This window comes from Fimicolochytrium jonesii (genome assembly GCF_025526975.1).
Source record: "Fimicolochytrium jonesii strain JEL569 chromosome Unknown EV422scaffold_10, whole genome shotgun sequence".
NCBI classification, from domain to species: domain Eukaryota; kingdom Fungi; phylum Chytridiomycota; class Chytridiomycetes; order Spizellomycetales; family Powellomycetaceae; genus Fimicolochytrium; species Fimicolochytrium jonesii.
The window spans coordinates 118,529-142,529 of NW_026515677.1; the positions used below are offsets into that span (position 1 = coordinate 118,529).

At 52.9% G+C, this 24,001-nt stretch overlaps 3 protein-coding genes across 3 annotated transcripts; all 3 read right to left on the bottom strand.

The window, feature by feature from the left end:
• Window positions 1–1,379: 1,379 nt before the first annotated feature.
• Window positions 1,380–4,846, bottom strand: EV422DRAFT_495808 (PHD-zinc-finger like domain-containing protein; the record flags this gene model as incomplete). The annotated part of the gene is made up of 10 exons (XM_053067829.1): window positions 1,380–1,898; window positions 1,978–2,122; window positions 2,204–2,373; window positions 2,448–2,510; window positions 2,585–3,142; window positions 3,213–3,386; window positions 3,463–3,630; window positions 3,701–3,777; window positions 3,859–3,985; window positions 4,058–4,846. The coding sequence occupies 10 exons, from the start codon at window positions 4,844–4,846 to the stop codon at window positions 1,380–1,382; spliced, it is 2,790 nt and encodes a 929-aa protein (XP_052925851.1).
• Window positions 4,847–7,537: 2,691 nt separating this feature from the next.
• On the bottom strand, window positions 7,538–8,083 carry EV422DRAFT_505993 (uncharacterized protein; the record flags this gene model as incomplete). Its single annotated transcript, XM_053068528.1, has 1 exon — window positions 7,538–8,083. The coding sequence occupies one exon, from the start codon at window positions 8,081–8,083 to the stop codon at window positions 7,538–7,540; it is 546 nt and encodes a 181-aa protein (XP_052925852.1).
• A 959-nt stretch (window positions 8,084–9,042) lies between these two features.
• Window positions 9,043–23,094, bottom strand: EV422DRAFT_586759 (dynein heavy chain and region D6 of dynein motor-domain-containing protein). Its single transcript, XM_053073470.1, has 8 exons — window positions 21,644–23,094; window positions 18,041–21,585; window positions 14,262–17,980; window positions 11,515–14,177; window positions 9,834–11,450; window positions 9,566–9,775; window positions 9,345–9,503; window positions 9,043–9,272 (listed from the first exon to the last, which is right to left on the bottom strand). The coding sequence occupies exons 1-8, from the start codon at window positions 22,993–22,995 to the stop codon at window positions 9,170–9,172; spliced, it is 13,368 nt and encodes a 4,455-aa protein (XP_052925853.1). The 5' UTR covers window positions 22,996–23,094; the 3' UTR covers window positions 9,043–9,169.
• Between the last annotated feature and the right edge of the window lie 907 nt (window positions 23,095–24,001).

Genomic DNA, 24,001 nt, shown 5'->3' on the forward strand with positions numbered 1-24,001 from the left:
TGTTGCCATCACTTTCTCCCCCAAACAGGATATTTCTACAATCACATAACTAGTGTACACGAAAAAACCGTTACATACACATACACCTTCCTCATCTCCTTCCCCACCCCGTAGCCCAGAGCACATCCCACATCAGCGGTCAAAACCACTTTTTCCACTTTCCCAATATAACAGCCGTTTTCCTCCGATATCACAGGTTCGTGTGTTCCCCTTGGCCCCGTTCTCCGGCCAGCACCACAAATTCAGTCGTCGCGCACTTTCAGTGATTCGCCGGTTCGGGTGTTGGCTGTCGGTAACTGAAACCTTCCCACCCGCTGTTCGTTTCCTTTCGCCTTCTTCACCATGGGACCCTTTCGACCTTAATCGCATCATGTCGCACTTGAACCCGCACCCGCACCAACCCCCAGAAAGCTCATCATCTCCCCATTCTCTTCCAAATCCAGCACTTCCGGCCTGATCGGCAGCGCGACGCCGGGGAAGATATGCACTACGGCGGCATCGGTGAGGTCGTTTGGGTTTGATGAGGTTGGGGATGGTGTTTTCTGGATTGTGGGTTTTGTTGTTGCGTCGTCTTTGGTGTTTTTAGTGTTCTTGGCGGGGCTCGTGTTGATTTTTCCCGGAGACGTGATGGACCCTAAAGACCTGGCGGGACGGGTCGACTTGCCCTCGTCGCGGTCGTGGATGGAGGGGAGGGAGACTGATTTCCTGCGTTTGGAAGACGATTCCTGTGGTTGTGGCGGTGGGTCGGGATGATTGCCTTTTCGTGACGAGCGGCGGAGTGTGGTGGGTTCCGTCGTCGCTGTGTCCGTCGTAGGTTGCGGCGCAGTCGCCGTTGACTCATCATCCGCTCCCACAACCTCGTCCGCAACGGCCACAGACTTTCGCCTCCCCTGCCGCTTGCCCTGCGTTTCTTGCACCGTCTCCGTCTCCCCCTCTGCACCACCACCACCGTTAACATCCATCTTCTTCAACCGCTTCGAGACTCTCGCCGGCGTATTCTGGTCGACACTGGCAGCAACAGCAGCAGCAACATCAGCATCACCATCCGAGTCCCGTTTCCGTTTCAGCAACCTTGCGGCGCGGTCGGATTTCGGTACCTCCACAGGTGGGACTTTCGATGTCTTGGGCGCACTTTTGGCAGGACCCGCGTTGCTTAACCGGCCATTCTTGCGCCCCGTAGTAGGGGGAGCAACGTGGTCGACTGGCGGGATATTCTCCGATTTACCCTTTTTGGCGTTGCGCTTGGCAGCCGATGCTGCCGTCGCGGCGGCGGTGCGTTTAGAAGGCGTGGTCGATTCTGCTCGCACCGGAAAAGGAACCAGAGTGAGTGAGTATCACCTAGTCACAGCACCCCAACCACACATGGGAAGACCCCGCCATCACCGCTTACCTCGCGCCTCGGCCTCCAGTTTCAAGGCCGCCCTGGTCCTCGTCGTCGGTGCATTTGCACTCATCAGATTCCCCGGAGTCCTCAACCCCTTTTCCTCCCTTCTCTTCGCCTTGGCCGCCGCAGCCGCTGCAGCCGCCGCCGCAGCAGCCATGGCAACCTCCTTCTCCTTCGCCGCCGACCGTGCCCTCGTGTTCCTCAATCTTCTTCCACCTACTTCCTCATCCCCATAATCATCCCCACCATCATTCCCTACATCGTCATCCACCAGCGGAGCCTTCGGGAAAATCTCCCTCTCCCCACCGCCATACTCCCAAAGCCATTCATAAAACTCCTTGGGTACGATATCAAGCACGCCGGTTTTGCCATCAATGGGCAGCGCCGCCATACGTTTGGCAAGCTCCTGGAGGAGTGGTTTGGCGCGTTTTTGGTGCCGGTGGGCGGCTTTGAAATAGTCGGTTTCGGCGGAATTGTAGAGCATGCTGTTGGTCCAGATCAGGTCGAGGTCGGTCTGCAAATGCAAATCCATACCCACATATGCGTAAGTGGTCAGGAACCCCTTCGGTCGGAGAGACTGAACCAGCACAAACCTCGAACCCCTTCACGTCCCGATACTCGTGCGCTTCAAGCTTCGACTGCATCGTGCTGAAATCCATGGGTTGCTTGACATACGCATGATAATCCGGCGCGACGTCGGGCGAAACCGGGTCCGCAAAATACCCTTGTTTATCCCACCTAAAACAACGGGTGTCAATATGCTTCCTTTGACCTCGAATCGAGACTTATCTCAGGGGACCTGCGTTCCCAGATACATACTCTCTGATAGTCTCCAACAGCCCCCTCAACTCCCTCGTGACCGGGAAAACCAGCAGCTCGCAGAATTCGACGCCGGCGCGGTACTGCTTCAGCTTTTTGATTTCGCGGCTGCGGATCAGGTCCACAAGGCAGCGCACCCGTTCGAGGCCTTTGCGAACTTCAACGAGACCCTATATCAATGATTACCGCTCTGTTTAGTCTTCTGCACGGAATATTCCTCCTTCATCATGTTTTCTTAGCGTACCTTGTTACGAGTAGCCCTTGCCTCCTCATCCTGCTTGAAGACAGAAGCCGACGCAGTCCATGGCTAGATAAAAGAGGCAGTAAGGAATCCCAACAGCTTAACCCCCTCAACACTATTGCATCACAAGGAAAGCCCACCTCCAAATGCAATCTCTTCAGCAGCGGCGCGCCCCGCCTCGCTTCCCTCTTGAACGCCCAATATCTGCACACAGCAACCACAAACGCCCTCATCTTCTTATCAAAGTCGCCCTTCATCTTGCGTTCCTTAAAGTCGTCTCTCAAATTCGCGAGCACGCGTTGCAGGATGTAGTGTGGGATGATGACGGGGGCGTTGAACTGGAGGTGTGGCGGGAACTGCGCGAGAAGTTGTTGGTCGGTTGTTGTTCTCGCAGAATCGATGGGCGTAGTCGCTCGCACCCTCCCCCGCTTCCGTTCTCCCTCCGCCTCTCCATCGCCCTCCTCGTCCTCCTCGTCCTCCTCCTCATCGCTCCTAACAACACTCTTCCGCTTCCTGCCCCGTTTCCTGGTCAGCTGCTCCTCGTCCCCGCTCGTGGTAGGGGGCAGAAAATCGTCGTCGTCGTCCGACGCTGCGAGTGCGGTTATTTTCTTCCTGATGAGGGATGTGCGCGTTTTGAGCTGCTCTTGCATGAAGGTGCGGATGGATTGTTCGATATCGACTTGGTCGCGGTACTCGGGCTAAAGAAAAGATACCTCATTAAAAGCTGTTCGTGTGTGGAAGTGATTACGGTTTTTTTCGCTCACTTACCGGTGTATGCCGATCGCAAAACGCGCGGAAGGTATTGTTATTACTCCCATACTGCGAGCGCATCTTCATGAACAGGCCCGCTTTGCGAGCGCAGGTCGGGTGGAAGGAGGTGTAGCAGTTGCGGTTGGAGCATTGGATTGGGGCGCCGACGTGTTGGTGGCATAAGAAACATTGCTAAAAGATGACGGTCAATCAGTCGGTCATCAGTCAAAACACCAAACTAAACGCCTTGTGAAATGATAACACTCACCAAACGCCACCGACTCCTCGGAATCCTCTCCACGTCCACCACCGGCTCCATGACCGTCAAATTCTGGATACTGCATTCTGGCACCCACATCGCGCACAGAAGGTGGGCCCAGCCCTGGCCGCTGGTTTGTTTGAAAGCGCCGTCGGTATGTGGGCAAAGGATGCAGCTCTGTGGGGTGGTATGGACCGTGTGAGTAAAGCCATACTGGGATTTGCGCAGGGATGGGAGCCTGACGTACTACGGGTTTGTGGGGACTGAGCATGCACCGCCGACAGAGCCATTGGCCTTCGGGTACAAAGGGGATTCCGTAGCAGTCTGTGAAAAACACACCGTAAGTATAAGGGAAACAAGCTGTGACTAAGCGCGCACCCGTGGTCTCCTCCTTCGTCCACATACCCTGATGCACAGGAATGTCACACCCATCGCAAAAAACGATCGCATTCGAGTTCTCGCATTCCCCGTCATCGCAGACCGCACAGACGGGATCTCCTTCCTCGTCGCGGGTAGAAGGAATATCCTTCGTCTGAGAAGAACCTCGGGAGATAAGTTGCTGATTTCGAACCGGGGCACCAGAACGCGACTTCACGGCACTTACCAAATCGAACCACTCCTTCTCCAAACAATCCATAACCTGCTCAAAATAATCCTCCTGCACAGCCGCGAGCCCCGTCTTTTTCCTCTGCTCATTCACCATATTCAGCCAACACAGATCATGCTCGTCCATGTCGTACTCCACGCGCGCAGCCAGCTCATGCTCGTTCGGCTCGGCGTGGTGGATGTATGCCGCGGTTAAGCGAAAGCGTTTGGCGGTGCGGTAGCCAAGCTCGTCGGTGTCCGTTAGGAGGCGGAAGGAAGGGGTGGGTAGATTAGTTGGGGCGGGTGGGAGGGTGGGAAGGGTGTCGAGGGTTGAGAGGAGGTGATCAAGGCCGTCGTAGGGCGTTGGGGCACGGCGGGTGTCGGAGCCTTCGTCGCTGCTTGGTATGTTGACGGACGCGGGGGTGGCGGAGTCGTCGGTGAGGGAGTCAGCGGTAGGTTGGAGGGAGACGACGTCTTCTTCGGGGAATAGGGCCGTTGCGAGGTCAATTTCGGTGGTTTGTTGTTGGACAGTGTAGTCCAAGTCAACGGATGATGGCTCAGCGTTTGTTTGATCGGGTATATGCACATCTACATTATCGACACTCGCAATTTCGGGTTCACCTTCTGCAACTTCCGGTTTTCCGGTGAAGAGTTTTGTTGAGATCTGCTGAGCTGCTGCTATGGCTGCGTTCGCTAGAGCGCTTAGAGTACCGTTGGGTTCGGGCCGAGGCTCGGAGGCGTCCGCTCGCTCTGGAGAGTTTGTTAATGGAAGTTCTGGCGATGTCAAAGATTCCTGATCCAACTCCATGGTCGTCGTTTCTATTTGTGCATCGAGCACTACATGAGTGGAGATCCCATTTATAGCGTCACCCGCAGGATATCTCCTTGCGTTCATTATCGCCTCTCCGTTCGCGATCTGCTGTCCATATATGGTACCACCAGCAGGAGAGCTCGCTTCGTTCATGGTCGCCTCTCCGTTCGCGACGTCCTCTCCGTTTGCAATCGCCTCTCCATTGACATTCGCCTGTACATTCACATTCACAATCGCCTCTCCACCGGCTATTGAGTCTTCGCTAGCGATCAACTCTCCGTTCGGTATCCCTTCTCCACCAAAAAGCGCCTTTTCATTCGCAGCCGGCTCTTCATCCGCTCTCTGCTTCGCTACCACCTCCTCCACCTCTGGCCTTGGAACAATCAACACCGGCAACTCCACCGTAGTCTCCAAATCCGGAAACAAGACTCTATACGACCCTTCTTCGGGCGGGGCATTATTTGCGTGGTCATGGTCATCCTGTCGCTGCTGTTGCTGCTGCTGGTCAGGAAACGGCGACGGCGATCCTGCATCATACAGATAAGCGTTTTCCTGCACACGCCGAGGCCTGCCTCGGGTGGGCGCTACGTTGAGTTTGAGCGCTGTGCTGGTGAGTGTTATTGAGAGAGGTGGGTCTGCAGGTGCGATGGTTGGAGAAGACGTTCCCGTGAGAGGGGTGATGGAGATGCCCGTGTTTCGCCTTGTAGCCCTCCCCGGTGGCATTTGCGCGGGTGTTGGTGGTGGTGGTAGAGGGTCTTCCTGGGGCATGTTCTCTCTCCCTCTCCCTCCACGATGGCAAGAAGGGTTGACTTTCTGTTTTCCGCCGGAATTCCCCTCCCGTTGCGGCTAACACGGCATTCGTTTTTGAATTCTCAGTGGGTGATATTCTTCTCAGGAAGCTCTTTCGGGTTGTCGTAGACTGTTGTAGGTGAATTGAAGTCTAAGCAGAGCGAGATCAGTTGCTGTGGGGAGTAACTGTCAGGGTTTTGTGGTTGGTATTGTTCCCACTGTGAGGACTTCGGACTCCTTCAAAAGAACCAACGCGGGAGTGCAATAGACGGTCGAAAGTGGAAGCGAGTCGAGAAGAATACAACAGGGCTGGCAGGAGTGGGTCTTCGGTCTTGTGGATGAGCTGCTGCTTGTGTGGGTCTGTGGTTCCAATGTTGGTCCCTTGCAGCCCTTTCTCTCCCGCTGTCCGGCAAACCAACGCGTCTCTCTCAGTTGCGCACCGTTTGTCTTGTCCAGAGGGGAAGGCAACCAACCACACACACAGCGACAAACCGTTGCAAGCTACATACGTACAGCAGACGGTGCTGAGCGTGGGGCCAGGGCAATCTGGGGACTGTGCCTGAGAGAGTCTCAACCGTTGCGAGCAAGGGATAGAAGTGGGCTCCATCCTCTCCATCCTCGCGCTTCGCGTCTTGATAGTAACTCTTCCGACCATGGAGCGAAGGGAAGCTCAGAAGAGCGGAGCGCGGGTAGCCGTATTGAACGAACCACGGCAGCAGCGAATCTACGGCTCAATCAAGCACTGGATAAGGAATATTGGGAAGGAAAATAGAAGAAGGCGTACCCTTGAACTGCCGGGCACACTCTGATCTCCTCTCACATAAGCGCCGGCGGACAGGAAGGATACAGCTCCGCCGATGAGCGTGAGGACGGCTACGACTGCTGCAGCAGAGGCCGTTCAGAAGGATCAGCTCTGCCTAACAGGTGTCCGAGAGCGGCAGGGCCGCGTTTTTTGGATACAGCTCGGGCCAGCATATCGAATGGCGAGAGAGTTTCAGTAGCGTGGGCTACGAAGGCTGCAAATATATACAGCGGATGAGACGACAAGAGACCGCAAGGGAGACACAGGGAGCGAGGAGAACCAGGACGGGAAGCGTTGCCCACCGCCAGGAAACGACAGATGAAGGACCAGTGCCGGTGGGGATACCTTTTCGACTCCAAGCGGCAGCTTGAAGAGATATGCCCGAGGCGAATGAACCCCGGTGGCCATACAATACTCATCAAGCGCAAAGATGGGAGGACCGGACCAGAAGGGAGAGGTGGGCGAATTTGTCACAGCCTGGATTGATAGAGTAGTTTAGGCTTTCGCCCGTTGGATGAGCAGCGAGGCCGAACACGGCACTACCAGAAACACACGCACCACCTCGCCCCGCTCCCAATCCATTTGACAAGCTAGTAAAACACGGCATGAACACACGCGCCTCAATTGACAAAATACAGATAGATCTTCACTTACCTTCATTCTGTGTGATGGTAACTCCTTCCATCGGAAGTTTGCCTCTCTGCTTCTGCTCCCCTATCTGTTGCATAGATCCATTGCTCCCCGGGTATATGGAGAATCCAATGGACTGGTTCTCTTGTTACCCGCACGAGGTTGAGAACGCTCGCGGTTGGGAGGCGTAGAGGGAGAAGGCTTGACGGAGATTAGGGAGGATGTTGCGTATGTGCGTGAGGGGATGCGTGAGGATGCCAGCCCAGAGCTGGGCGGATTTTTGTGAAGAGATCAGAAGGTGGCAGGGTTTTGTAATGTAGAGCGGGCAATCATTATTGGTATTTACAGCTAGTAGCCAAAAAAAAGTCATTATAGGGGATTACAGTGTCTTTACACGAACTACTCTAGTGAGAAGAAGGCCGACTGAAAATGTGCAGACACATCCCAAATGTCGAAGTAAGTGTTTATCAGGCCGATAGCTGCGGCGGCGCCTTCCGTGCCTGGCGCAACTTCCACATCCCCACGCCACCTCCCACCAGCGACACGATCCCACAGGCGAGAAACACCGCCGCGCCGCCGCCCAACGCCTTGATAATCGTGCTACAATCCGTCACACACTCGAATTGCAGCGTCGGGGCCGTGTGGTCATAGTACCCATACCCGACCTCACACGCGCTCTTCCCCGTCGTCCGCGTACGGTCCAAACAATCGTTATGTATCACGATCCCCGCAATCAGCGTGACTACACTTTGGAGGAGGAGGACGCTGCCCATGGAGAGGAGGACGGGCGCGCGGGTGTACCGGTTGTACCAGAAGCAGAGGAGGAGGTAGGCGAAGGGGCCGATGAAGACGGTGGTGAAGGCCGCGATGATGGCGGCGAGGTGCGGGTGTCGCGGGGCGAGCACGTAGGCGGCGTCGGACTTTGTGTGCTCGTAGTGGTGGGGTTCAGGGCTGTGTACTAGGGGTTTCTCGGAGGCGAGGTGCGGTTGGGGAGTGGGTGTTATGGTGGACATCGTGATGAGTGTTCTGTTGGTGTTTACTCGGGAACTTGTTGAGTGATATGGCAGTCAGGGTAGATGAGGGCTTTGGCAAGTGTAAGTAAGTGAAGACAGTAGCTGCGACTGGATCGTTATTTCTTGGCTGCGAGTGATGATGGAAAGAAAGGACGTTCCCAAAGCAAGCAGCAGCGAGCTTAAATACTCTGAAGAAACGTCAGGGTCTATGTCATGCAGTTGCCTTCACAACGTGAAAATGGAGTAAATTCCGGCCCCAGACCGATAAAGCGTGCATGTTCGGCACTCTTCGGGAGGAGGAAGGCTGAGAAGAGCTGACAACCTTGAGGGTACTCCTGGAAGATCGGAGACACTGGCACCGGATCGCACGCATGCATGTCTCCGCGATAATCTCATGGGCCATGATGTCTTTGCTCGCCAAGAGCAGGGGCAAAACGGGGTGGCACGACGTTGCGCGAGCATGCTGTCGGAAGTTACGTATCTGCTGTGACGAGATCATTAGATGGATAGATGGGAAGCCGGCTGGCATGTGCAAGCGATGAGCGTCTGCCGACTCCAGCGACTCTGTTTGACGGTCAAAATGCGCGCAAACGCTGCAAAAAGCAGGTTCCGGACGGAGCCGGCAGTTCCATGTCGTTTTTCGCGCGTTGCCTTTTTCGCGTGCGGAGTTTTGAACCCGCGTGTGGGGGTGATCAGTGATCAGTGATGATCAGCAAGAGGAGCAAGAGAGGAGGACGGGCACGCGCTTGTGTGACGGCGCGACTCACCCAATGGCATGTGAAAACTGGGTCGCGGGCGCTGCGCCACCTGTTGGCCACCCCCGTAATCAGAGCTTTTTACGCGTGCTGGACGACGCGTTTGAACCAACTCCGCAATGTGCTGGAAGCCTGGAACACTCCATGAAAGTGTGCAGAAAAGGCCGAAGGACGTTCAACGATTGCTCATCATACTTCACATGTGGATCGAGCAGGAAAACGTGCAGAGTGACAGGTCTTCTATTTACAAAGTGCTTTGGGTATAAGTAAAGCAGCACGTAGTAGTAGTATACATGATATAGGGTCCCAAAAAGTGTCTTCGAAAATAATCTCAGGTCAGTGATGCAAGGGCTGCCGTCCCTCGTTTGATGAAAAAGTCCTGGTCATGCTGCCCAGTCTTCAATTCGACTGCGATGATGAACGATGGTCTTTCCCTGTAAATCATGGTCGGAACGTTTAGTGGATCAGCACTGATGAAATTCGCTTCTGACAACTTATCGCTTTACCTCGTGCCAGAGCGCACTGGGTAGTAGTACAGCGGGCATGCGTAGGCGCCCTTTGTCATTTTCTTTTTGCTATCGACAGGCTTGAAATGGATTGGCGGAAGCGCTGTTAGGAGCTCCATTGGTTTTGGCTCAGAGAGGCAGTTGTTTTTCCTATCCCAGCTGTGATAATCGAATGTTAAAGTAGCTGCCGCGCAAGATGTAACAAGGGATCTTATGGGTACCTTGCGCCTTCCAGATAAAGGTTGTTTATGTAAACGCCTTCTTTGGGTGCCTGCTGTACGTGAGCTTCGTCCTCAAGCTGCAGCACGGAGAACTCCCATGATAAAGCGTCGATGGCGATGCTGTTTCTTCGTGCGGCAGTTTGCAGCACTGCAGTCAGGAATCCGGTCGGGAATGTGAAGGCTCCTAGCCAGAACATCTTTGGCTCGTTTCTGTGGAGGAAGTTGTCAGCATGTGAACCTCCATGCATAAATGCTATCGCAAACCTACCCTTTGGCCCACTCGGCAAAGAACTCCACGCGTTGTGTCAAATCTCGCGTCCATGCCGCCAGTAGCTTTTGGGAGCCATACGCTTTGCTCCACTGCGGCGGTACTTTCCCTTCCGAGATGAACTTGAAGGTTTCCTCGAGTTCCGGTGACATGACTACGATTCCCCTGATCCCATCCTGCACATCCGTCAACGACTTTCTCATTCTATCCAGCAATTGATTGTATCGCTCGATTTCTTGCAGCAATACGACATTTGTGGGTGACAGATCATGCTGGATCAACTTGTATGTAGTGGTGTAGTCGATATTCTCCGGCAGCTTCCGCAGAATATCGGCCGCGAGGGCCAGAACCTTGTCCTCAATCGAAGCACCGCCCGTCGAGCTGACCTGCGGCTGGAGGGAAAGGAGACTCTGGAGCATGTTTGCCGACTCCTTGATCTGACTAGCGATATCGGCGTTGGAGTGCTGCCCAAACACTTCAGGCTTGTCAGCGCCAGGAAGCGAGTTGATGTAGTCGCGCGTGGCGGGTAGCTCGAACGTGTCGGGGATGTAGTAGTTTGGCAGGCTCGACACCTTGAACTGCGGCGTCGTCACTGCTTCCTCGCTGAAGAGAGTGTTCACGTAACTCCGCAACACACGACGATCCCAGTCATCCGTTATCCGGCCTCCGTAATTGGCTTCCGCGATGAGATACCTCAACGCATCCCACGGCGTCTGTGCGTACTCATCCAACAGCACCGTCATGATGTTCTCGCAAATGTCAAAGTCCGAATCGTTGAAATCCGCCGTCACGTTCCACCCAAGCGTCAAGAACTTCTTCCGTTCCAGCAGAATACTATGGAAAAAGCAGAGCGAGAAGAGCAGCTTCTTGTACACTTCGGGCTTCGTACACCGCTCGTAGTTCTCTTCCAGGAAGCCAGCGTACAAGCGAGCCAGATTCGCCTTGACACCCTTGGGAGGCTCGGTGGTCATTTTGATCCCACTTTGCAAGATAGAGATGGGGAAGTCGGGGTGCGGGCTACTGGACAGCCAAATGCGGAAATCGGGGTGGATCCGTTCGCTCGCTAAACTCTCCAGCAGTTTATCCAAACTCGGCATCCAGCTGATCGACAGATGACAGTTCGCGAGGAACACCCAGTTGCCGTCCCGGATCCCGTCGGTGATCAGCTTGGTCGCTTTCGGGGCTTGGCCCTGACCGAGAGACAAGTAGTTGAACCGGTCAGTCATGCCTTGCTTCTCCGCCAGACTCATCAGGTTGCTCGTGGGGTCCATCCCGGGTGACAGCACGAAAATCAACGGCGTGCGCGGGGATGAGTCTGAATAAATATCCATGATATCCAGTATGGGCGGTTCGACGAACTTCTGCCCAAGGTTCGCAACGACAAACTTGCTGGCGCAGAATATCAGCCGGTCGGGGCGTAGCGACCGAACGATGAGCATGCGTTGGAGGTCGTTAAGCTTGTTGTCCCAGTCGCCAGGGAAGGCGGTTTCTTCGGGGTCGCTGGTCATGAACCAGCTCTTCCATTCTCGTTCGCTTTGCTCGAGGGAGCTTACGAGGCCGGCGAAGGTTGCTAGTGCGTCCAGTTCGGTAATGTCATCCCATGCCGTTTCGGTGATCCTGTTGCGATTGTTTGTTAGCGACATGAGAAATCATGCGGCATTCCGCTTCGATCCCAACTTACCATTCTGAATAGGGATTCGGTAGTTGCCGCTCCCTATCAATGACCTGACCACCTCGAAGCAAGAAGTCATATTCATCCTTCGCCAGTTTTCCTGCCGCTGCCATGATCTTGATCGTCATCTGGAAGGCGAAGAGAAGCTTGTGGGCTTCAAATAGACCCCGACATGTGTTCTTGTACACTGCATAGGTATGATAATCGTTGAGATTGAGGATACGCTCTGCCAAATCATCCGACCGTTTGCTTTTCGCAATCGACTTGTCGAACAATTCCGTGTACGCATCCAACGAGAACTGGTACATCGGATCGACAGTCGAGAGGTCATTCAACACGAAATACAGAACGGAGGCCCGTTGAGCACAAGGCCGGTAGCATTCACGCGCCGCATCGATTCGCTTCTCGGTGTCCTCGCTGACGATCAGTTGCTGGGTCACCTGCTCGGCAGTGGTTTTGGAAGACTGGAGCGTGAGGACCAGCTTCTCGTCATCCAGCAGCGATCCCTGGGCGGTACTCAGTAGTTGCAGAATCTCATCTTCTAGATCCGCTAATTTGGTCTTGGCCGCTGCGACGTTGACTACCAACGTGCTCTTCTGGGCCTCGAGCTCTGGTTTCTCCCGCCTGACGACGATCCCAAGCAGTTGATCCTCCAACCCCTTCTCCTTGACAGCAAAGTTGACGACAGTGGCTTTGGCGAAGATCTCAGGCGCATAGTGAGGATTCGCAAGCTTTGTTGTGATGTAGAACCGGAAGTTCGGGTTGTATTCGATCTCCTTGTCACCCAACTTGATTGTCAGCTGAGCCCCCTTTTTCACAACGGATTTGTTCAAGATGGGGTCAAGCATCGGGTCGATCGTGTCGAGAACGCCTTGCAGAATCACGGGCTTTCCGTACTGGATCGCATTCTCGAGAGTTTTCATAAAGTCCGATTGCTTCAAATCAATGATCTTCAGGTCCTTCCCGGAGCCCTCCATGTTCTTGATCCACTTGTTGGCCTGGTTCTGCGGGTCGACCATGATGGACCACCGTCGCCCGCGCGTGACGATGATACCATTCTCAGCCGAAAATGCATCGCTAGGAAGCCCTTGGATGTTCCACTCCCGTATATCTGTCGGTCTGCCAATGAAGTTGTCAAAGGTGAAGTTGGTGGAAAACGGGATCTCCAGCGCTTTGATCTGCCCAAGCCAGAGATTTCCGACAAGCTGTTGGCGGTAGTTGCTCGGGAACGGACCCGCGTACGACAAGAACGCTGCCGCGAGCAGACAGTCACCGGGTAAGTAGTTCATCGCGTTTTCGTAGTTTCCGATGCTCCGCTCCCACCGATCCCGCTCGCCCGCCAATCCGGATACGAGCTGTTCGGCTCTCAGCAGCTTCAGCTCCGTAAGCTCGGAGTCCTGGCGGAGTTTCTCTTTCAGCCCGACTTTGTCGTCGTACTGGTTTTTGAGTTCGATCAACTTGTCTTGAATCTCCTGGAGTTTGGCTTTTGCTTCACGCATGGACTTTTGTTTCTTGTCCAGTGTTTCCTGGGCAGCGCGGAGTTTTTCGCGCTTCGGGGCTACCTGCCGGAATATTGTCCCGTACGTCTCCATGGCACGCACCCACATACAGAGGGATTTGGCTGCACCCGATACTCTACCAACGACATCTGGCTGGAATGTTTCGTCGGCACAATATTGCGAAACCCTCTTTAAGATCTTGTCCGAGATGTTGTCCTTGTCGAATCCGACTAGCTGTTTGATGAAGTACGGATTTCCTAGCTGCTTCTTGGCCTCCTCCCAAGTTGGCTCGGATTTCCGCAGTACCATCACCGCTTCCATGACCTTTTCGACAAGCGGGGGAGGTTTGCCGTACGAGCGAATCTCGTTCAAGTCCTTCTTGTTCAGCCCTTCCAGAGCTTTCATAGCAGCATTCAGTGCTGGCAAAGCTTGATCCAAATCTGCTTGCGCTGCGTCTGCTACAGCTCTAACCTCTTCTTCTTCGACTTCCAGCTTCTCGGCTTTTGTTGCCACACTTTTCGCTTGCTCGTCTGCCTCCCGTTTCTGCTGCACGATAACGACCAGATAATCCTCACATTGCTTTTGAAACTGCGCGACCTGCTTCTTTGCCTCCTCGAGCTCGACCGAGATCTTCTCCACATTCTGCCGGGTATCATCAAGCTTGCTGAGACCATTTCGTAGCTTCGACGCCGCTTTGCCGATTTCCACCCGCTTCTCCTTCAGGAGCTGGATGTACCCGCTCACAAGTTCAAGATAGTTGATAGGAGTGACATAGTTGTATCGTTTGAGCTCGGCCCGCATCTTCGCTGAAGTTTCCACCACCGACATATGCACACTCACGAAAACCTGCGAAACCGCCCGCCGCATCGCATCGCTTCCCACATCAACGGTCTCCATGTACTTTACACCGACCTCGAGCAACGCGTCCTCCGGCCACTCCGAGAACCAATCGATGGTCGTGCAGTTGACCAACGCTGGGAACATCCGCAGGCGGTTTCGGAAGGGTTCCCCGACGGGGCTCATACATATGATCATGTGCAGGTTGGTTCGCGCTCGCTCGAGGAACCAGGTGTACGCCCCATCCGGCGTTTCTAGGAGCTTTTCACCTTTGCCTACCGTTTGAAGGGTTTGCTTGATTTCTGTTAACTCTTCTGCGGTGAAGAGATTTGGTACCTGATTCAATTGGGCAAGGTCAGCCTTCAAGGTTTATCCAAGCCCAATAACAAGCAGCAAAGTTTGCGAATAATGGAAACTCACCTCTCCGCTGCTCAAGATGTTGCTGATATCCTCAAGAAACGTATCTGAAACAATCTGCTGGTCTGTGATCAGGAATGCCACCGCCTTTCCATCCACGCCAGCCTTTCGGAATACAGTCTTCAAGTCTTCCCGGAAGTCCGTGTGACGGTAATGCTTCGATATCTTGATCTGGAAGACGTCCGTTTCGACAATATAGGCAGCCAAGCGGGTAAGCGATTGACGACCGCTGCCCCCAACACCGATCAGAAGCACGTTGCCCGCTGGCTGGCGCAAGATCCGAGTAATTCTGCAGATATGTTCCATGGCGTCGCGGAACAGAACCAAATCTGCTTGGACATAGCCAGGCTCCGAATTGTAGTCCTTGAGCTTGTCGTCCATGAACTTCTTCAACGTGGCGACTTGCGGGACCTCTTCGTAAACTAGCTCGGCGCTTCCTTCGCGTAAGAAGTCGACGAAGATGGGGATCCGCTTGTCTGGGCCACATAGCTGCTTCAGGCTCGTCGAGAAATGCGTACCAAGCTTGTCATCGACGAGTTTGTGGAAATAGTCTCGGTCCTCTTTGTCCACGAGACGGTCATGAAACACTCTGTAGATCTCATGGACGTAGAGCTTCTGGAAGGACTCTTTGGAGTCGTAAAAGTCTCGATTTGCACGTAGCAAGCCTTGGAAGACCCTGGAGATATCGCGAAGATTGAAGAGGTAATGGATTTTCGCCGGGGTTGGGAGTAGGTGGGAGGCAATCGAGTGGTATATCTCCACCGTCGCCTGGGTGATGAGATCTCCGAGCTGTTTGACATCTTCGTCAAAGTCCTGCAGCTTTTGGTTGATGATCGTGCCGAACATGCGCTTGACCGAAGTCTCCGTAGGGAATGTCATATTCACTACGTGGAATCGTGATTGTACTCGGGGGCTCAGTCGACTCCTGCCTCCTCCTGGAGGGCCCATAGCCGCGACTGCTAGCACATCATTCATGTACTTCTGCGTCTGCTTCTGGCGATCGTAGCAGAACCCGTAATCCATCCACTGTCGCAGGAACTCCAATGGTGGTTGGGATCCGAAGGTGTCTTTCGCAGGCATATTGAGGTCGTCAACAAACATTATGAGATGCTTGCCTCCGATCGGGACGAACATGTTCTTGGTGCGTTTCTCTAGCTTAGATTCTAGAATAGACTGCAGCCCGTTCGAGGATGTTCGCGCCGACATGTTGACCATGAGAACGTTGCTAGTATCCTGATTCAATATGATCTGATGAACCAGGGAAGTTTTTCCCGTGCCAACGTCTCCAACTGCCAGTACAGGACTTTTACGACTGATCAAAGATTTGATCACAAACTCATTCCGGATGCTATCGATGGTTGGCACAAATATCTTGTAGAACGGCGTTCCGGGTGAGTAGCGCCATCCGGAGGGTAGCTTGTCTTCCCACGGCCCCCAGGACTTGTTTTGCTTATCGACGTAGTACTCGTACACCGTGTCCTTGCTTGGAAATTGACCTTCAATCTCGCGGAGGAACATGTCAAAGCTCTTGCGGCTTTCGTCCGTGAGCGACCCTCCAAGCGTCCATATGATCGAGAACAAGAACCAAAGCTCGATCATGCGCGAGTACGAGTCTTGATCTGCGGGATCAACACCATTCTCCCTTGTCGCAACGGCATCAAACAACGTGCAGAATGAAATCACGGCAGATATCTCTGGAACGGGAACAAGTTCCTTGCAGGACTTGCGGAATTCCAAAGTTCTTGGAAGATACTTGTCGACCAAGCGACCCAACATCTCTGCAGAGCCCTTGTCATCGCGGCATTGCATCCAAGATGTGAGGTATGGTCGCCATCCCAAATCCTCGTAGTCCATGTATATCATGCCCACGCGGCTGACCGTCGCAGGCGAAGCTGTGGACATGTCGTCGACCTCAAATAGCAGAGATACCTGCTCCACCAATGCAATACGCTCTCCATTGATCAGAGTGAGAACTTTGTTATCATCTAGCAATGTGTTCATGGATTCAATCCAAAGTGTGTCGACGGGACCATCGAGAATCAGCCATTTCTGGTCTGGCTTTTCGTCGGCGCAAGCAGCACGCATCAAGTTTGACAGGACGCCATCAGTCCACTCGTTGGTGCTGATATTGTTTTCTCCATAAAGTTCCCCAAGACTGAGAGCTTTGGGGTTCAATGGGTACGTCTTCACTGCACGATATATGTCTGGATTGGTTTTGGCCAGTCGGCCGCAGGTGCTTTGCAGAAGCTTCCAGACAGTGGACTTTCCAGATCCCGTCGCCCCGACAATCATGACTCCATGGCGAGTGAGTTTGGTTTCATATAACTGAATGACCTTGGTAATGATTCCCTCCAGTGGCTGCAAGTTGCGTTCCTTCATCTCTTCCAAAAGCGCGGTCCGGAAACTTGTGTAATCCACGGTCGGAGCTTCCACTCCCGGGAAAAGATCAGAGAGCATCCCCATGAACAGCGGGACATCCCAAGCGGTCAATTTCGGGATGTTGTTATCTCGCATCGATAGGTATACGACGATGTCGTCCGGGACAGTGATATCATCTCGTTTGCGTGCGCCCGCGCTGCGGAGAGCTGAGGTCATTGCACGAAGACCGAAATCATAATGATCCTGTTTCGACAATTGCTGAATCGACAGCTTGTACAATGTGTCCACCTTCTTCGACAAAATGCGCGTATTCGAGAACCCTTCGGCGAAAAGCATAATCTCGGCAATCAGCGCGCTGTCAGGAACCATCATGGCCACCGGTCGGAAGAGGGCTTTCAAGTTGTCGGGCAGCTCAGTTCTGCCTGCGTATCCTGGATTCATGGTGATGAAGATCGCGCAGGAAGTATTGAGGCGGATTTCCTGGCCTTCGAAGACGAATACCTTCGCAATACGGGCTATCGCCGAGAGGATGGACGAAATTTGTAAGGCTACGACACTCAGAACTTCAATGTTGATGCGGTTGAACTCGTCGAAGCATCCCCAGGCACCGGTTTGCGCCAATCCGGAGAACATCCTGCCTATGGACTTGTAGTCCATGTCTTCGGAGCAGTTCTGCACGATCACATATTTCCCCAAACTCTTTCCAAGATCCTTAACCGTCTCTGTTTTGCCCGTCCCAGCTGGTCCTTGTGGACTACCTCCACGATGTAGGTGAAGAGCGGTCGTAAGTGTCATATAGCACCGGTCCGTCAACGGGGTGATCACCAGTCGTCCACTGTTGCCCAGGTACTCGTAACCGTAACGGAACTGGGTGTTGATCTGTCGTATGAAGCAATCTTCATCGTCTTTGGCCTCCTTCTCCCAATAGAATCTAAGCTGACAGAGCCAATCAAAAGCGTTGACATCCGACACATTCGTTTTGATCAGGCGATCAATGACATCCCGCGAGTGGACTTCGATTGTGATCAATGAGATTAGCTTTTTGCGTTCGGTCTTATTCAAAGGAGATCTGACGAGATCAGCAAGTTTCTTCAGGCGTATCACTTGCTTCTTCTTTTGATCGCGCATAGCGTGTTTTTCGCCGTTCTGAATGTCCTGTAATGCTTTGGTGCAGTCCATTGTCCATGTCATCAGCCCTGCGGTGATGAGAAGTTGGCCGGGCCAATCCTTCAGCCATCTGTCCATTTTGACTTTTTTCATGCTCATCAATGTTCCCATCAGCAAGCGTCGCAAAGTTACGCGCATGGCGGTCTCGACGTCAGTCAGCCAACTTTCCACCGGACCTATGATTGCATGATTCAGCCTCGCTAACGAAATAATAGTGTTGTGCAGGTATCACTCACCTTCGAGCAAAACAGGGCTATTGAATGGCACGTATTCACCATCAACTGAATGCATTCCGACGGCTTCTGTGTGACGCCGACTATCTGTACCTGCGATGGCTAGTTCAAGTTTGTTGATACCATCGAAGCATTTCTTCAGATGCGATTGGACGGCCTGCGGATCCTTTGCTTGACCCAGAATTTCCAGCAGGTCATCGTTGGATATGAAGTAGAAACGTGGGAAGGCTTGACGCTTAGTTTCCAAGTACATGTCGAGCGATTTTTGAATCTTCTCAAGCTTTTGATTCATGTCATTCAGCTTCTCAAGCAGTTCGGCTTGGTGGGTCGCTCGCAAGACGTTTTTCAGCTCCAACATTCTGTTCATAATTGCTTTCCATCCATTGTTCACACCGTCGAATAAAGCTGACTCCTTGGGAAGCTGTTTCCTGATGTCTTCGGCACCAACAAAGATGTTCTCCAAATACATCCATTGACGTTGCACTTGAAGTAGCAGCTCAATTACTTCCATAATTCTGGAGAGAGTACGCTCCCAATGATCCACTTGACTCTCGAAAGCGAGGAAGAACTTCGATGCCTTCATTGAGGACAGCGTCACTTGATTGTCCTCCAAAAGCTCGAAGATCGAGTCGGTGCTGCGGAGCTTGGAGTACCCCCTCTCCTCTTTGTAGGCAACAATGTCAAGTTCTAACTCATCCCACGAAGCTTTAATCGTTTGCAAGCCCTGTTCAATGGAAAGCTCCTTCGTCGCGGCCGACGAGATGCCCGCTATTGACTCCGCATGCTGATCCAAACCAATATCCAGGATCTTATCCAAAGTGAAATCTTTGCCTTTGGGGTCGAACGACTTGCCGACCTCATCAATGAGTTCGGACCAGTGTCGATCTCTGAGAGCCGGGTTCCTTAGATCCTGCAGTAAAGGGATAGTGCGCTTCGTATGTTGGACCCGATCGCGCAAGGATTGGAAAACGTCCCACTCCCGCATTTCACGTCCGGTCTTGTTCAATCGTTTTAAGAATCCTTGGACCGATTCGTCTACTTCGCCTGCGTCGAGAGTGAGGAATGGACGTAGGCGCCATGTCTCATACATATTATTCCATTCTTCGAATAAGGTCCAGATTTGGCTAAGAAGCTCCAAGGTATTGGTCATGAATTCCACATCTTTAGAAGGAGGCTGCTCCAGCTGGAAGACCGCAAGCCCTTTTTTTAGCTGATCCTCGCTGTTAACCGCGTTGTTCAAGGCGACCCGATACTCTTGAATGCATTTCAGCGCCTTTTCTACCCCGAAGCCAGCGTTGAAGGGGCCCTTTCCAAGGAACTCCTCTCGCAGAGACGACGTAGTCCTCGAAAAGTCGTCGATTGCAGTGAGCAGGTCCGCCTTGAACTTGGATTTGTATTCTTGCAACGTCTTCCCGGAATCAGCAATGGTTTGCTGGAACGCCTGCCATTTCACAGGTAACGTCTCGAGCAAGGCCTTTTCGTCATCCTTGATTTGCACTTCATACTTTTCCAGGATTTCGTATTGTTCGCGAATCGGCCGGAATTGCCCCTCGATGGATTGCAATGAAGTCTGCAGCTTCTGGAGAACGCCAAGACTATCCCCCAACTGGTCCAGATCCCGTGGAACAGTTCGGAGCTTCTCTGCCTTCTCGACGAACATCTTGTGCAGACTAATCAAGTCGGTACTAGCGTTGTTATTGAGAAGGGTCGTAAGCTTGTTCTGCCACGAATTGCAATGGCTGACCAGCGCATGCTTCAACAAAGAGCAGTCAAGGCGAATGAAGTTGATATTTGTGAGGGTTTCCTCCTTCTGCGTATTGTTCGCTACTTCGTTGTAACGATTGATGTCGGCGTCGAAGGTCGACAAGGCAGGCTTCAATTTTGCATAACGGCGTATAAAAGCGTCCTTGTTGATTTCCCAGATTTCTCTGTAGGTGTCCCAAGTGCGAAGATACTGCTGGCATTTCACTGCGTTGCTCGACATTCCATTCTGGATCGTCACGAAGATCTTGAGGATATCCTCCTCGTTTGCTATAATATCATAGAAACGTGGCTTTCGTTCGACCGTGTCTGATCCAAGGATTTGACTGAGGCGCGGTATCACTTCGATAGTCGATATCATCTCGCGGGCAACAGTATTGATGGTTCTCTCCAGATCTGTCAGACTTGGATTGAAATCCACTCGTTGGCTTTCCAGAACAACGTTCACTTTGAAAAGCGGTTGGACTTCCGCGCCCCCATCGCGCGTTTTCCCTTCGCCATTGATGGCCTTATTTATCTCCTGCAAGGACCGACGTACAGAGGTTCGAAGCGCTTCCTCCACAGCCGCATCGATCTTTTCCACATACTGAATCCATTGGCTATACACCTCTCGACCATCATTTCGGAACACCTCGTATGTCGTATGCAGCGTATTGCGAATGTTCTCATGCAGCGCAGCGAGCTTCTCCTGGATGATGCTGCGATACCTTTCCTGGGATTTGCCAAAATCCTCGAGCTCGTATATGCGTTTGCTTTCGACGTTCCACAGCAGTGAGTCTGCTATCAGCTTGCAGTTCCTCCGTATACGCGCATTCGACTCGATGTAGTCTGACACGGTTTTCTGCACATCTTGAGAGTAGCGGCGACATTCCTTGACGAAGTAGTCGGTTATGCCCTTGGATGCCCATGTCAAGCTCACGAGGCCGGGGTTGATCTTCCGATCGAGAAAACGAATTCGCTCACGGAACAGCAGATGCTCTTCGGGTGACAAGGTTTCCATGATACTGTTGTGATCTCGCACCACGAGAAGGATATTCTCGCGTAAGACACGGAGCTCCTCCCGTTTGCTGTAAATCTCCTGAATATGGAACGGGACGTCCATTTTCAACTTCTGCCAGTACGTTATCTCCGCAAAAACTCGCAGCAAGGTTCTGTCAAACTTGACTTCCAGCATGCCTTGCCCTCTGCGTGCCATCAGAGCGTTGTCCAATCGGGTGCTCAGCTCCGCCGGAAGCTCCGCTATCCATTCCGAATGCACGCGAGACAGGTAGTCATCTAGTGCACCCACCAGAAGTTCGTACTGGACCTTGGCATCATCCGCCAGAAGAGTTTTAGGAAGGTAATACGCATTTTTTAACGCGTTCATCGAGTAGCTAATGCGCCGGAGCAACGAGCGCGCCCAGTATGCAGAGCCGGATTCGTCAGGTTGAGACCGAAGGATCTCCGGACTCTTCCTGTGGGCTTCGAATTCGAGCTTCACGGCGTTCAGCTCCTGGAGAAACAGGTTATACGCGTCGGCCGTCTTCTTTTCCACCGTCCTTTTGATCGCTTCTCGTTTGGCCAAATGATGGAATATTTCCAAGAGTTCAACGCACGCCTCCACCGTCGTGGCACCGTCAAAGGCTGATGAGATGGTGTTCTGCATCATGACCTCCAAATCTTTGACACCCTGTTTAAAGGTGTTATAGTCGTCGTGCCATCGTGTGATTTTGACATCGAGGATATATTTGCGAATGTCCCATAAACCGGAAAGCAGCTTTCCGAAGGCTATCTCGATATCTTCTAGACTAGAACGCGAACATTGGTGACGATCAGAGGCTCTTGACGGAAATCAACCACACATACCTTTTGCTGATCTCCGGACCTTTTGATCCGCCAAAGAATGGCAGCGGTGCTTTCTCCCCGCCTTGAAGCTTCCGCGCAAATTGAACCTGCCCTTCACAGACCTCCAGTAAGTCCCGGCAGCGTTGCACAAAAGCATCGATTTGAGCAAATATGCTACTCTCATCGAAATCCCAACGACGTTTGGTGAACTTTGCGATATGCGCGCAATGCTTCTTGTAGATCAGCTTCCATGACTCCCCACAGCTGATGCTCTCCTGTAGACTGAGCATACTTGCGCGGACATCTCCATGGAAAATCTCATCCAATGATATCTTGGCGCAGCAACGGTGTATTATCTCATTGCTGACTTTCCGCAAAAGGCTCGTCAAGCGCTCTTTGGTGTTGTAGTATTTCGAATTCGCCCAGATGATGCGAATGCAATCTAGAAGTTTAGGAAGTACCCCAGGTATCGACTTGGGCTCCGTTGTCGCAAGCACTTGACAGGGCTCCGCAAGCGTCGAGAGGAATTTCAGATTATCCTGCGCTTGAGTCGTTCCCTCCTGGATGAGATGAACCAAGCGCATGAACTGCTCCAAGTACGAAGATCGCGCGAGATCAAGAATGTGCAGGATCTGACGCACATCAGCGCGGTCCAGCTGAGCACTTATCCCCGACAAATCATCACATCTGCTCCGCCAGAATTGGATCTCTTCCGTCGGTCCAGAGTTTTCAATCGTTTCCGAAGCGTGTTGATTGTTGACGACTTCCTTGATCTGCCGGGTCCAGTGCATGAGAAGCGATTCCAGTCGCTGGATCACGTCTTTTCGCTTCGCGCACGATTCGGCATCCGTGAGCTCTTCCCTGGGTACGTAGAGCACGGTGTGCCCTTTCATCTGAAACGCCGCATCGGTTAACAGCGCCATGAATTTGTGCAGCTGGTTGTTGAAATCTTTTCGAGCGCTCTCCGGCCAGCGTTGATTGTTCGATACGATTGGAGTGAATACTCCATCCATCAGCCGTAAAAGATTCGGCATCGCTCCTCCCGTAATTGTCCCATATTGAACCATACGCTCGAAGTTGGCATCGCTGATTTGTTCGTGTTCCGACGCTTTGTCTCGAAGAAAGTACATAAGGTCGGGGTTCGACTGGTCTTGCAGTGTATCGGTGAGGTGAAGCTGCGGACTCCCATTGCGGTTGTCGACAAAGGCAAATAGTTTTGCAGCGGTTTTTGCTTCGAGGAAGTTCGCTACGGTCTTTTGATGTTCCTCGGTCCAGATGTCCTTGGTGAACGACGGCAACGTTAGAAGGGTACAGAAACGATCCACCAGTTGCCCAACTCCATGGCCTTCCGGCGGCACGCTGGAGGTCAGCATGGTTCCCTCTGCGCTCGGTCGCAGGAGAGTGCTCAGTAACTCAAAAGAGGGAGGCAGACGTCTTGTACAGCTTCTCGGGTTTGTCACCTTCAACGTCCGATTCTCAGATTTCAAGCAAAGCCCCTTTCTGACGCGTTCTTGCTTACCTGATGGTGAACGCGTGCGCTCGTCACGACCATCTTTCGAAAGAGTCCCAGAGAGGACCACTCTCATCACCCGGCAACAAGCTTCTGGGCAAACCCAACTAAATCGGCCAAGCAAACACAGGTAGGCCCTTAACGACCTCGTACATAGTTCGGCAAGGCTGTGCAAACCAACACTCGCTACCATCCCCCTCTGCCTTCTCCCTCTCCCGATCACCCCCGGTTGGGACATCGTTATGGGCCTTCGTTCACGCACGCACATCAGGAGGTGCAAAAGTAGATCGTCTCAACGCATCATCGCAACCCACTCCGTAGCTTCGGATCGAGCTTTCCGATGATTGAAAGCGCCTCCGGAGTTTTTTTTTCATATCTCCCTATTCGTTTGACCCGTTTTTCGCGGATGCTGACGTCTGGCACGTTCCCTGGGCTTATAGTTTTATGAGCGAGATTGGGGCCAGCAGGGATGCCAATACAGGGGTGGCATGGACGCTTTATCTTCTTGGGCCCCCTCACGTCCACTTGTTACCAATGCTGTCCGCCCTCCGCAACTCAGGAGCAGCCGCGTATGGAACAGCGAATAAGAAAACGAGCATCGGAAGCATGGAATTTCGAGGATGCGCCACCGCTCTGTCCAACGTTTTGCCCCAGTCATCGGTGGGCCGATAATGGGAGACTGCTGTGATCGAAACAAGGACAGGTGTTCTGGACTTACGACTTGGGACACTGGACCTTCCATCCAACTCTCGAGCGACGCGGAGCGATTTGGCCTATTGCATTCGACCACCCAGACTGCCTGGGATTGACGACTTTCGGGAAGAATTTCGGACAAAACCGCGGTCGCTGCGATGCAGCTTTCGATAGTC